The sequence below is a fragment of the Orcinus orca genome, chromosome 2 (genome assembly GCF_937001465.1).
Source record: "Orcinus orca chromosome 2, mOrcOrc1.1, whole genome shotgun sequence".
Lineage (NCBI taxonomy): Eukaryota > Metazoa > Chordata > Mammalia > Artiodactyla > Delphinidae > Orcinus > Orcinus orca.
Genome location: NC_064560.1, coordinates 176273389 through 176288067, shown reverse-complemented (window position 1 = coordinate 176288067; position 14679 = coordinate 176273389). Strand labels below are relative to the sequence as shown.

At 39.8% G+C, this 14679-nt stretch overlaps 1 protein-coding gene across 6 annotated transcripts in view; it reads left to right on the top strand.

Annotated features, from left to right (window-relative positions):
• TMED8 (transmembrane p24 trafficking protein family member 8) overlaps positions 1–14679 on the top strand; it is a 32675-nt gene that overhangs the window by 2691 nt on the left and 15305 nt on the right. For 3 of the 6 annotated variants that reach the window (XM_049705315.1, XM_049705313.1, XM_049705314.1), the window contains exons 2-3: positions 9781–9906; positions 10998–11079. Coding sequence is in view for 2 of the 6 variants with exons in the window: in XM_004262282.4 (XP_004262330.1) it covers positions 10998–11079 (82 nt within the window). In the remaining 4 variants the exon portion in view is untranslated. The remainder of the gene's footprint in view (positions 1–9780; positions 9907–10997; positions 11080–14679) is intronic. The other 3 variants (XM_004262282.4, XM_049705316.1, XM_049705312.1) reach the window with 1 other exon arrangement.

Below are 14679 nucleotides of genomic sequence, written 5' to 3'. Positions count from 1 at the left end.
ACCACTGGACCACCAGGGAAGTCCCTATTACAATTCTTTATGTACGTACCCCCAAGAAACCAGCTTAAGGGTAAGGACAGAATCTATCTTGTCTGTTTCTCTCCTAGAGTCCTTGATGTGTCCTAGAGGTTCTGTAAATATTTGCTGGATTGTGAGACAAAGTCTCAACAGGTTTGAAGGAGCATCAAATGAATATGAGGAATTAGGGTTGAGATATCAAGAATGCTCTTTAGGTGAAAGCAGTTGTTCTCAACCAGCAGCGATTTTGCCTCTCCCAGGGGACATTTTGATTGTCACAACTTGGGTTGGGGAGGAGGGGAAGCGCTGTTACTGACATCTTGTGGGTAGAGGCCAGCGAACCTGCTAAACAGCCTCCAATGCACAGAACTGCCCCCACAATGAAGAGTTATCTGGCCCAGATGTCAGTAGTGCAGCTGTTGAGAAACCATGAGTTAGAGTTCATCTGGGTTTCCAAAGTGGTGTGCAAAGCATGCATTTGGCTTAACTCAGAGCTGTATAGGCTTGGGAGTAAACTCAAAACACTGCTTGGAACTAGCAGTTTGTTTGATTGGATCTTTCTGCCACCTTCCTCTGGAAAATGATCCAATGAGTAAGCAATAGAGGCCTAAGAATGAAATCAAAAGAGGTTTCGGGGGACTTCCCTGGTGGTCCGGTGGTTGAAGACTCCGTGCTTCTACTGCCAGGGGAGCAGGTTCGATCCCTGGTTGGGGAAATAAGATCGCACATGCCACGCAGCCAAAAACAACAATAACAACAAAAGAGGTTTGTGTCATTCTCTCAGCAATAAGAAATGAGATTGGAGTTGTTATTGAATTAAGGGTTTTGATTTTTTTCAATGTGTCTTGTTCTTCAAAGCAGGAATTTATAATTATCCAGAATAACCATGACTTGTTTTTTAAAGGTATTCTAGGCAAAGAATACCTTTGGAGGGTATTTGGTAATAAAGTAAGAAAAATGTTGATGTTCTTCTGAACTAAGCTCTCCATTGGTCATGGTGTTCTTGTTGTTTTATGAACTGTAATTGTTTTTAATAGTCTTTTATTTGGGGGCACCTGGGTCCTTCAGTTCCCAAGAGGAGAGAGAGATCACTCTTTATATAGTGAAACTTTCTGAGGCATATGTTAAGTGTTACATCACTTAAGAACAGGGCTTTTCTTTCTTTCATCGTTTTTTTGTTTGTTTGTTTTTTAAGTTTAGGGAGCTTTGGGGAAAATAAAGGGCAAAATCTGTTATGACCTTGAAGTGAGCAGAACTTGGTCTGGTATATATGACCCTGAGAGCTATCGATGCATGTAGACGTCAAGGACTGCAAACAGGTCAGGTGAACTTGTTCATTATTCTTATGTAGGACTTAGAGCAGTGCAATAAGTCTTTCTGCAGTGATGGAAATGTTGCTTATCTGTGGCTATTTCGATTTCAATTAAAATTTAAAAATTGGTGGTTACTATATTAGGTGGAGCAAAAGAGTGGAAGTCTATGCCAAAGAGCCCCAGTGGTTTTTGGGTTTCTGTTTTTTTTTTTAAATTAATTAATTAATTTATTTATTGGCTGCGTTGGGTCTTTGTTGCTGCACGCGGGCTTTCTCTAGTTGTGGCGGGCGAGCACGGGCTACTCTTTGTTGCGGTGTGTGGGCTTCTCATTGCGGTGGCTTCTCTTGTTGCAGGGCACGGGCTCTAGGCACGCGGGCTCAGTAGTTGTGGCTCACGGGCTCTAGAGTGCAGGCCCAGCAGCTGTGAAGCTCGGGCCTAGTTGCTCTGCTGCATGTGGGATCCTCCCGAACCAGGGCCCAAACCTGCATCCCCTGTGTTGGCAGGAGGACTCTCAATCACTGCGCCACCAGGGAAGCCCTGTTTTCTCTCTGTTTAAAACAGGACTGCATCTTCCACACTTTAAACTTCTGGAAATAAACATATATTTCTTTCTCCTTTTCTTACTTCCTGCCTCTCTGAATCCAATTACAAGTTGTTTTACCAGTAGTTCTTACATAGTTTAGCGAATATATTTAACCTTAAAAATCAAAAGCAATATCTCTTTTCACTTTTTTTTCCCTGCATACATTAAGTTGTTAAGATGCTATGAGAAGTGGCTCTTCACATATGAAAGATGCTCAACCTAACTCACAATAAGGGAAGTGAAAATCGTAACTATGCTGGGTAGTTCAATATCTCACTATATGTTGGCAACGGTGTGCAGGAACACAAACTTTCATGTATTGCTGAGGGGTGTGGAAATTGATACAAATGCTATGGAGGGCAATTTGTCAATATCTTTCAAAATTACAATATATGTCCTCATTGATCCATTTTTTTCCAGGAGTTTATCCTATAGATCACACACCTATTTAATGACACAGACACAAGGTTATTATAGCATTGCTTGTAATGGTAAATGATTAGAAAGGGGCTTCCCTGGTGGTGCAGTGGTTCAGAGTCCGCCTGGCGATGCAGGGGACACGGGTTTGTGCCCCGGTCCGGGAGGATCCCACATGCCGCAGAGCGGCTGGGCCCGTGAGCCATGGCCGCTGAGCCTGCGCGTCCAGAGCCTGTTGCTCCGCAACGGGAGAGGCCACAACAGTGAGAGGCCCGTGTACCGCAAAAAAAAAAAAAAAAAAAAAAGATTAGAAAGGACATAAATGTCAATAGGGAAGTGGTTAAATAAATTATGGAATATCCAGCCATTGAAATATTAATCAGCTGTGGAAAAGAATGAGGAAGTTTTTTTATATATAGTTATGGAAAGGTCTCTGAGATGTTAAGTAGAAAAAACAACGTGTATGCTAGCATGTCTAGTATGTCCATTATTTGTGTGAAAAAGTATATATATATTCTTTTTATACACACATACACACTTTTTTAATGCAAAATATCTCTGGAAGACTATCCAAAACCTAGTAACATTGGAGGTAGGGACTGAGATGGGAGGAAGTTTTCACTGTATACTTTTATGCTTTTTGAATTTTGAATAATGTGCATATATTACCTATTGAGAAAAAAATACACACAAGCATGTCATGAGATTCTTCACTGTGTTTATATTGTAAGTTGGAGCCATTCTATGTATCTCTTTTTGCCTTTCTGCTCATCAGGAACTGACCTCTTCTGGGGTTTTTTTATCTCGGATAAAGTTTCTATGAAATACAGTTTGTAAATCTCCTTAGGGATGATTTTCATACAATTCTGTTGTTGTTGTTGTTTTTGCGGTACGCGGGCCTCTCACTGTTGTGGCCTCTCCCGTTGCGGAGCAACAGGCTCTGGACGCGCAGGCTCAGCGGCCATGGCTCACGGGCCCAGCTGCTCCGCGGCATGTGGGATCTTCCCGGACCGGGGCACGAACCCGTGTCCCCTGCATCGGCAGGCGGACTCTCAACCACTGCGCCACCAGGGAAGCCCTCTTTTTTTAATTGAAGTATAGTTGATGTATAATGTATAAATTACAGGTGTACAATATAGTGATTCACAATTTTAAAATGTTATACTGTTTATAGTTATTATAAAATATTTGCTATGTTCCCCGTGTTGTACAGTATATCCTTACAGCTTATTTTATTATGTTACTCTTTAAATCCACTACTGACTTCCTTTATTCTTGTGCTAATTTTCATTTCTGTCTAAAAATTCAACCTTATCGAAGTCTTCACTGTGATCCACTACTTACAGAGGCTGATACTGTTCGCCAGTGACAGAAAGAAGGCAGACTTGTAAAAATTCTATTTTGTTTCCATTTTATTCACTAAGGTATCTTAAAACTGAAAAGGGTAGAGGCAATGCAGGTTTCTGTTTTGTGTAATGTTAGACTAGGTAATTGGGATTATTTCTCCCACTGGGGACAATTAGGAAATAATTGTCAAAATATAAACATCTGCTTGAAGATCCTGGAAAGCTAGTCAGCTAGTCAGATAATGAATAATTATTAGGCTATGATCCATGTGAGGGCAGAAGTATAAAGATAGAGGTCCAGGGCTTCCCTGGTGGCGCAGTGGTTGAGAGTCCGCCTGCCGATGCAGGGGACACGGGTTCGTGCCCCGGTCCGGGAAGATTCCACATGCCGTGGAGCGGCTGGGCCCGTGAGCCATGGCCGCTGAGCCTGCGCATACAGAGCCTGTGCTCTGCAACGGGAGAGGCCACAACAGTGAGAGGCCCGCGTACTGCAAAAAAAAAAAAAAAAAGATAGAGGTCCAAGGATGAGAGTCCAATTTGGGGTTCCTTTCTCCTCTGAGAGGATATGCTGAACTCCTAAGTGGGGAGGCTTAATGGCAAGACTGTGGAAGTGCTTCTCTGAACTAAAGCAACAGGGGTTAATCAACTAGGGGGTACCCTGGTTAACCCCCTTTTCTCTGGGTTAGGACCATGAAAGGCCATGTTCTAGAAGTAAGGGTAAGTTAGAAGCAGGCCATTGCAAAGACTACAGCTCAGCTTCAGAAACATCTGAGTTCATGAAATTGTATTAAGTTAACCCCAGGGTGCTAGTGCCCCCAGGTATGTGGAAGAAGCAAAGGCAAATCTTTTCTGAAGGGTCACTGTAGTCTTCAAATTATTTTGACAAACAGTTTTACTGGAACAATTTCTGGCATGTATCAAAAATGACCAAATGCATGAAAAGACACAATATGAACAAAAATCAAAAGAAATGACAGTAAAAATGGATCCATAGGAGCATCAGATTTTGGAGTTACCAGATACAGACTTAAAAATAATTATATTGTAAGTCAACTATACTTCAATTAAAAATTATATTTATTATGTTCAGGAGGTAAAAGAGAAAGTTGAGAAATTTGGCAGAGAATTGAAATTTATAAAAATAGAACCAAATAGCAATTTTGTAACTGAAAAATACAGATGAAAATGAAGAATTCTGTTGATAGGTTTAACAACAAGTTATTAGACCTGAAGAGAGAACTGTGGACTGGAAGAAAGGTCAAAAGAAAATATGTAAAAATACAACAATGGAAAATTCAGGAAAGAGATGAGACATAGAGGATATGGTAAAAAGGTCTAACATTTGTATAATTGGAGTCCTAGAAGGTAAGGAGAGCAAGAATGGACAGAAGCAATGTTTGATGAGATAATAGCTATGAATTTTCCAAAACTAATGGAATCTACAGATTCACAAAGCCCTGTACACCCCAGGTAGGGGTATATAAGCCACAGTAGGTACACATTAAATTAAAACTCTATAAAACCAAAGCAAAGACAAAATATTAAAAGTAGCCAGAAAAAAATTACAGTTTGCCTTCAAAGGAATAGTAATTAGACTGAAAGCTGACTTATGCACAGAGCAGTGAAAGCTAGATTATCTTTAGAATACTGAAAGAAAATAACTACCAATATAGAATTTTTTTCAGTGAAAATAGTCTTCAAGAATGAAGGTGAAATAAAGATATTTTCAGGCAATCAAAAACAGGATTTATCACCTACAGGTAACTGAATTCTTTAGGCAGAATCAAAATGATCCCAGATGAAAAGAAAATTGCAGTTTAATCTCCCTCATTAACATAGATGCAAAAAGTCATTAGCAAAAGATTAACAGACTGAATCCAGCAATATATATGACCAAGTTGGGTTTTTCTAGGAATGAAAAGTTGCTTTAACATTTTTTTTAAAAAAGTCAGCTGTATAATCACCATTTTAATACAGTAGAGGATAAAAATTATCAGTCTAGTAGAAGCAGAAAAAAGTGGTAAAATTCAGCCTCTACTTATGATTCAAAACTTAGCAAACGAGGAATAAAAGGAAACTTTCTTAATTGGATAAAGCATATCTACAAAGTCCCTACAAGCAGCATCAAATTTAATGGGGAAATTTGAAAGTTTTCCTTTTGAGATTAGGAATAGGACAAGGTTGTCCACTCTCACCACTTGCTTTTCATCATTTTACTGGATATTCTAGCTAGAACAGTCAGGCAAGAAAAATAAAATATATGAGGATTATAAAGGAATCCTATTCAGTCTGTTACTTGCAGATGATGATTGTGTACATGGAAATCCAAAAGAATCTATAGATAATTTATTGAAATTAATAAATTTGTCCAGATTGTTGGATATAGGTCAATATGCAAAATTCCATTGCATTCATGTATACTAGCAAAGAAGTTAAATATATATGTGTATATATATATATATATATATATATATGTAATTTACTATAGAATAAAGAAACTTCAAATACCTAGAAACAAATCTCACAAAATATATGCAAAAACTTTATGCAGAAGATTATAATACATTATTATTGAGAGAAATTAAAGAATAAGTAAATGGAAGGGTCTACCATATTCTTAGTTTGGAAGACTCAGTATTGTAAAGATGTCAGTTCTCCCCAACTTGATTTATAGATAAAATACAATCCCAATAAATTTCCTAGAAGGTTTTGGTGGGCCTTTTGGGTGGAGTTTGACAAGCTGGTTCTAAAATATATAGAGAAATGAAAGGCCAATACCAAAGACACTCAAGTAAGAACAACAAGATGGGAAGATTTGGTCTATCAGGTATCGAGACTTTTTAAAAAAAGTTTTATTGAATTATAGTTGATTTACAATCAAGACTTATTTTAAGGCTTTTACAGAATAGCCCAGTTAAGCCCTAGGAATAGAAATAAGAGCCTAGAAACAAAATCTTTCATTTGCAACAAAGATTGTACTTTAGAGTAGTGGGGCAAGAATGGTAAATATTGCTGGTAAAATTGAATATCCTAAGAGAAAGAAGGAAAAGAAAAAAAACCTTGATCCTTATCTCACACACCATAAACACAAAAAATCAACTCTAGTTGGATTGTAGATCAAAATGTGAAAAAAAATACAATAAGCTCCTAGAAAATAATAATAAAGGAGAATATTTTCTTGATCTCAGTGTAGGGAAAGACATCTTAAACAGGACACACAAAGACTAATAAAGGAAAAGATTGATAAATTTTGACTACATTAAAATTAAGAACTTTGGTTCATCAAAGGACAGACACCATTAGAAGAGTGAAAAGGTAAATCACAGAGTGGAAGCAGGTATTTATAACATACAATTGACAAAAATTTGTATCCAGAACTCCTATAAATAATAAAATGACAATCCAGGGCTCAGCTTTTGGCTCAGAGGTGGCCAAGGTGCAGCTTCCTTTGGTTGTCCCTAATCCGGGTTCACCTGACACCAGCTGCCTGGACCCCACCACGCCTTGTTTCTTTTTGCTTGAATGCATTATTTTCTGTCTCTGACAGTTGTCTCCTCTGCTTAGTCATCTGCTTTTGCATGGCATGCAAAGGCTTCTTCCAAAAGGTAGCCTCAGTCCCTGACCCGACTGAGGCTCTTCACAGTTTGTTTTGGGCTCTGGTACCAACCCCAGACTCGGGGGAAGAGAATTGGAAACTGTGGGGCAGATGTTCACCCAAAACCAATAGCCAACATAGTGTTCCCTGGTCACAGGACTGCCCCTTCAAGGCTGTGGACAGGCAAAGTTCTTAAGAGAGGATTGTAGACATCTCTAATATAACATAATTGTCTATAACAGGGAAAGATTTGAAACAGAGTCTAGCTCTAACAATAGGGGCTTGGGGATTGGTTAAAGAAATTATGGTACAGCCTATGGGGTAATATGCTGCCATTTTAAATTATTTTTTTAGTCCCTTTTTTTTTTTTTTTTTTTTCCAGTACGCGGTTCTCTCACTGCTGTGGCCTCTCCCGTTGCGGAGCACAGGCTCCGGACGCGCAGGCTTAGCGGCCATGGCTCACGGGCCCAGCCGCTCCGCGGCATGTGGGATCCTCCTGGACCGGGGCACGAACCCGTGTCCCCTGCATCGGCAGGCGGACTCTCAACCACTGCGCCACCAGGGAAGCCCTAGTCCCATTTTTATTGACCCTGAAAAATTTTCATGAATAATGTTCAATAATATTAGGTACATGTCCTTTCGGAAATATAGGTATATAAATAGAATTTTTATATAAATATTTATATAATACATATATAAATATTATATATACATTTATATTTGTACTGAGCCTTAGAATGAGTAGAAACTATGAAACATTAATGGAATAATTAATGAAAAGCTGTATTCATACCTGAGCTAGTAGGTATTATAGTCCAACTGATCAACTCATTGTACAGTATTGTCCAGTAGAAACTGTGGTCTCCATGCCCCACCCAAAGTTGATTGCTGGGGATAGGGGGGGAAAATATATAAATATATAGATGTCTATACGTATACATTTATCTATATGTGTAATACATATAAATATGCACATATATGTGTATGTATATGTATAAATATATTTCTGAGAGGATATGCACCAAAATGTTAACAGTGGTTATTTTGGGCTAGTGGGATTGTGTTTGGTTGTTTTGTTTATTTCTTGTCTGTATTTCCTGATTTTTCTACACTGAATAATGGATTATTTGTATATTAAAGTCTGGAAGGGTAAATAAGGAATGTTTTCTTATCTGTATTTAATTTGTTCTACAATGCGCAAAGCATGTACTTGTGTCATTTTAAAAACCTAATTTAAAATCAGTAATACGGATACATGAAGTCCTGCGTTTAAGTTAAGAAGTCAGTTATGTTCCAAAAATCTGTTTCAAAAATAGAGCATAGGAGAGACTGAGCTTGGAATAAGTTTATTTTTATAAGCCCTTGGAGATCTTGATTGACTTATTTAGGCCAATGGGGTAAGTTTGCAGTTAAAAAAATCTAGTGCCCAGTTAATGTCTTACGTCAAGAAATACTGTGTCCTTATTAAGAGATGATTGTCTCCATGTACTCTGCATGGTTTAGGACTCATCTGAAAAAGTTGTCCATTTTAGCTCTTTTCTTGAAATGGAACAAAGAGATGATGGAGAGAACTGGAGATGGTCGGCCTGGGAAGGAACTTGCAGGAAATGTGATAGCAGGCTGTAAATATTTGAAAGGATATTGTGGGGAGTATTGATCGAAGAGCAGAATTTATTAGGAAGCGAATTTTACTTAGGTCAACATAGGGAAGAACTTTTTATTCTCATTATCTCTTGGTGAAAAGGGCCTCTTCACAGACTAGGGGACCCTGGGGAACGTCTGACTTTTGTCTTAGACTCAGTTCCTTTGTTGAGAGGTGTAAAGAAAACCTCAGTCCTCCTGTGTTTCTCCTTTACTCTGTCACACAGCCACATTCTCAACACTTCTGACACCAGATGTGTGGAGTTTTTTCCCCACACCAAGCAACTCTGCAACACCAGCTGGGTGTCCTACAATTTAACTCAATTCTAAACACCATCTACCTGGAGATAGTGTCAGATCCCACTGGTTAAGGGCTCAATCCTACAAGATTGCTCCCATCCCACTTCAGATGCCAATTGCCAGTAGTAGTTGCCCAGGTTACCCACAACTTCTGTCAGACTTGACTACAAATTGGTAGTTCCCATGACTTCCTCCCCCTTGGGTTTGATTAAATGCCAGAACAGCTCAGAGGACTCAAGGAAACACTTACGTTTACCAGTTTATTAAAAGATATGGTAGGGTTACAGATGAACAGTCAGATACAGAGGGCGAGGTCTGGGAGGGTCCCAAGTGAAGGAGCTTCTGTCCCCACAGAGTTGGGGTGGGTCACCCTCCTGCTATAGAGATGTGTTCACTGAGCTGGCCGCTCTCCAAATCCAGTATTTTTGGGATTTTTATGAAGGCTTCATCATGTAGGTGTGATCAATCATTAACTCCATTTCCAGCCCTTCTCCCCTCTCTGGAGAAAGGATGGTGGGGTTGAAAATCCCAAGCTTCTAATCATGGCTTTGTCTCTTTCTTTACCAGCCCCCATGTAGGGGCCCAAGAGGTACCTCCTTAGAACAAGAGACATTGTTATCACCCAGGAAATTCCATGGAATTAAGGAACTCTGTGGCAGGAACCAAATCAAAGACCAAATATTAGAACAAAAGGTACTCATAGTGCTCTAATCACTTAGGGAATTATAAAGGTTTTAGTTCTGTGCCAGGAACTGGGGGCAGAAACTAATATATGTATTTTCTATTATCTCACAAGAGGAAAATCAGGTAGCATAAGCTGTAAGGTCTTTCTACCTATGAGAATGTGAGTTGACAAAAAGAAAATAGATCCTATTCACATACAAAAAAAAATGAGACTAAAGTTGAATCACAAATATTTACCTTTTATACTTTTATGTTGCTACCAAATTCTGAAATTTTCAGTGTTTGAGGTTTACATCAGTAAGTTATATTTTATATTGAGAAGTGAACTTTGGGCTTCAGTTTTTTTGCTGTCTTAACTAGAGGAGGTTCACCAGGGGTTATCTAAACACACTAAACCATATGCTTTTCTGAGTGCTCACAGGAAAGGCTACATGAATACACCATGAAACTTAGTAACACCTAATGGTTAAGAGCATAATTGCCTGGATGTGCATCCTATCTCTATGCCTTAGTTTCCTTACCTGCAAAATGGCAATGATAATACCAGTCACAGGCTTGTTGTGAGCCTGGGAAACTGGTCTTCATTGTACATTTCACCTGTATATTCCTTGACGATGCTGAGCAGTTATTCAGTAAGTCATTGGTGAATGAGTGAGTGAGTAAATGAATGAAATTACAAAAATCCTTTACCTGACCCTGGATACAGTGATGTGAGCTGATCGAATGTAGAGGTGGCACTCTCTACTTTGGCACTGAATTCCAGTTCATTTCATTCTACATTCCATTCTGTCCTTTACGTTCTGCCTAGTTTAACCATTTGCTTTCTGTGAAATGTGATCCTTGAATTAGGATGAATTCTGTGGGGACTTGTTTTGGAAAATGACATTTTTTTTATGAGTAGGTTATAATGGTCTGAGAATACTTGGACGTGATGACTTGAATAATTTATGTACTGGGGCTCCCAGAGTATAAAGTTTGTGCCTAGATTATTTTTAGAAAGAGAAAGTTGGTTGAAACTGCCAGATTTTTAAAAAAGATACAAGATAATTATGATTGTGTTCCTTCTCCGGTATTGAATTTTTCTTCCCATGATTTTCTAGAGAATGAAGATCTAGAAGTCACCAAGGTCACCTCTCTAGCAGCTTCTGCCTCTGATCCGGAACCCCATTCCTCATCCTACAGGTAGGGACAGCAACTACTTGGGATATAATGCTTCTCGGAGTTTTATCTTCTGAGATAGTAATTGATGAAAGAAGTAAACAGTGACTTTAAGGGGGAAGACAAGATGAAGTGAAGAGTATGGAGTGTTTTGTCATTAATTAATCAATCCTTAAGTGTGTTTAGGGGGAATGCAGGTCTATTTCAGGTTATAAAATTTTCTTTAACTCTCAGAGAATAGAACTGTAACAAATAGTGTAGTGTCTTCATTTATCTCCTCTTGAAGACCAGGTTAAAATGTTAAAACATTAGAAATGGATCCCAGGGACTTCCCTGGTGGCACAGTGGTTAAGAATCTGCCTGCCAATGCAGGGGACATGGGTTCGATCCCTGGTCCGGGAAGATCGCACATGCCGTGGAGCAACTAAGCCCATGTGCCACAGCTACTGAGCCCGCACACACACCACAACTGAAGGCCATACACTCTAGGGCCCGTGTGCTGCACCTACTGAGTCCGCATGCTGTAACTACTGAAGCCCACGCGCCTAGAGCCTGTGCTCTGCAACAAGAGAAACCACCGCGATGAGAAGCCCGCGCACCGCAACGAAGAGTGGCCCCTGCTTGCCGCGACTAGAGAAAGCCAGCGCACGGCAGCGAAGACCCGACGCAGCCCAGAAAAAAAAAAAGAAAGAAAAAGAGTGTCTACAGATGGACTTTCAAGAGAACATGTGTTTGGTTTTTACCCATAAAATGCACACACACACACACAAACACAGTGTTGCAGCCACGATGATGATCTTCAGGTTGTCATTCTTAATTTCCCTCTCCACCCATCTCATCCTCCTGCCATCACTGATATCAGAGTATATAGCAGAAAGGGAATAGTAGTACTGTGCCCTAGAATAAGTGGAAGCCACAAAACATTAATGGAATAATTAATGAAAAACTTATTTTGGAGAATGCTGAGCTAGTGAATATTATAGTCCAACTGATCAGCTCATGGTGCAGTACCGTCCAGTAGAACCTGTGGTCTCCATGCCCCACCCAAAGTTGATTGCTGGGGGTGGGGGTATGTTAAGATTTCTTTTTCTTTTGGCGATGCCACACGGCATGCAGTATCTTAATTCCCTGACTAGGGATCGAACCTGTGCCCTCTGCTGTGGAAGCGTGGAGTCTTAACCAGTGGACCACCAGGGAAGTCCCATGATATATTTAAAATGTTATTTCTTAAGTAGAAATTCTCTCTTCTTACCTTTGTATATGAAATAAAACTTTTTCCCCCAGAATTCAGACAATGGAAAATAATAATAATTAATATAATTTTAATACAGTTTGTGATAATAATATAATAGCCACCCTTTATTGAATGCCTCTTTGTAATAATGATAATAAAATAGTTACTTTTTATCAAATATTTCTGTTCGTTCAATACTGTACTAGGTGTTAAAATGTATTATCTCAGTTAATCCTCGTAACAAACCGAATAAAGTATTTTTTTTAAGATGAGGAAAATGAAACAGTGAATTTAACAATTTTCCCAAGTTCACACAGCTTTAGTTTTGTTTACTCTACAGCTTATTTCTCATAAGTAGCAACAGAAGGGTTTTGAGTTCTATGCTTAGAGCTACTAGGTTATTACATATAAGGATACTTTTAGAAGACATAGCCTCCTCCAGGCATTGATTATTTGAGATAATTCATGTTCTCATCAAATCCTGTGAGAAGAGTGTCCTTCTGTCCTTCCGTTTTCCTACCACCACGCTTTTTCTGCACGTGTTGATTCTTGTTTGTTTGTTTTGTGGCCATGGCCCGTGGCATGCGGGATCTTAGTTCCCTGACCAGGGATCGAACCCCTGCCCCCTGCAGTGGAAGCGCAGAGTCGTAACCACTGGACCACCAGGGAAGTCCCTGCACATGCTGATTTGAAGGATCCTTGGGAGATGGCTTTTGGTACAGAGCTGATGTTTTCATACTAAGAGTAAATAAATTTTTTGAGTGAAGAATATAGACTATTCTTAGAAAAAAGGAGATAAAAATTTCAAGTTTTGTTTCTAAAATCTGATGCGTGAAGAAAAATAATCCAGCATGCATGACGCCTGAAGTCTGGTGTTTGTGTTTTGTATATTTTAGAAATGGAAACGGCATGACTCTTGATCTTTTCTAGTGAGGCTGGCTGGCCAATCTCTCCCTCCCTTTGGGATGGCCTCCCTGCTCTGGGTTAGCATAAACCAGAAGGCTTACAGTGAGAGTTTTTCCTTTACATGGTTTATCATCTGCATCAAGTGATTTGCAATTTATCTTTCCCAAAGTACCTTTCACTAATTCTTCAGAGCATAAAATGCTAATGTGAATATTAAATTTATGCGTGTCCTGTTTAAAATATTTTTTAAATAAGCAGAACCATATTTGTGCAAAGTAGCATGCACAAAGGCAAAGAAGAAACTACATTTTAGCTGCCATATACAGTAAGGTCAGGCTGCTGGTCAGATTAACTATTGTGTTCTCACATTCCGAATAGTCCTCTTTTGTTCCCAAACAAAAGTTAACTTATTCATTTATTCATTCAACAGATATTTATTGAGAGCCTGCTATTACCTGGCAGTGTTCTAGGCACTGAAGACACCACAAATGAACAGACAATCCACATCCCGGGCCTCATGTAGCTTATATTCTAGTGGGGGAGGTAGATGGAGAAAAAGTATACATCGTATTTCATAGAATCTAAGTTGTCATCAACTATAAGATGTACTGTTATTTTATATACCACCAAGAAAGGAAAGAATGCCCAAGATAGGCTAATAAGAGACCTCCCGCAAAAGCCTGCACCTTCAGTGAAAAGAGAAACGAGGAAAGAGATTGCTCCACACAGAAAAGGAGAGCAGGGCAACTTGAATGTCTCAACCTTGGCGCTGTGTAAGGGGGGAAAAATACCTCCCCTGAGAATATGAGCCACAAGTCTGTTGTGTAAATTCACTCTGCCAGTGTGGTCCAAACAAAACTCTTAAACAGAACATAATTCAAGTCACCTCAGTTGGTAGCATTCCCAAGCCCTGGCAGAAGCAAATGCAAATCCCCTGAGGAGGGATTCCGTGTCACTCCAGGCCCACGGCAGTTTTTAGGACATCCTGTATTTCAGTTGTATTAAAATCTGAAAACAAATATGCATCTCGCAGTCAACAAAATATGGTGCATAATATGTCAGGCAGTCATCAGTGCAGTGAAGAAAAATGAACAGGGTACGGGTGTAAAGAGTGATGAGCCAGGGAGGGGAAGCCTCTCCCAAAGTGATGGCTGAGCAGAAACCTGAAGGATGGAAGGAAGCCCTGAGTAACTGGGGGAAGAGTATTCTAGGCTGAGGCCATAGCAGGCCCCCAGACCCTCAGTGGGGGAGTGCTTGAGGTGCTCGAGGACTCTCAGAGATTCAACAGGCCATTGTGACTGGCGTGGACTGGGCAAGGCAAGAGGAGGTCATTCTAGGAGATGAGGTCAGAGTGCAAAGGGCCTCAGGGTTCCATGTGACAAGCTTGGCCATGGAAGCTGTTAGTCTAGAGGGAGTGAGACCCAGTCCCTGCCATCAAGCTCACCTCCTAATAGAGGAGGAGACATAATAAGTAGTGCCAAGGA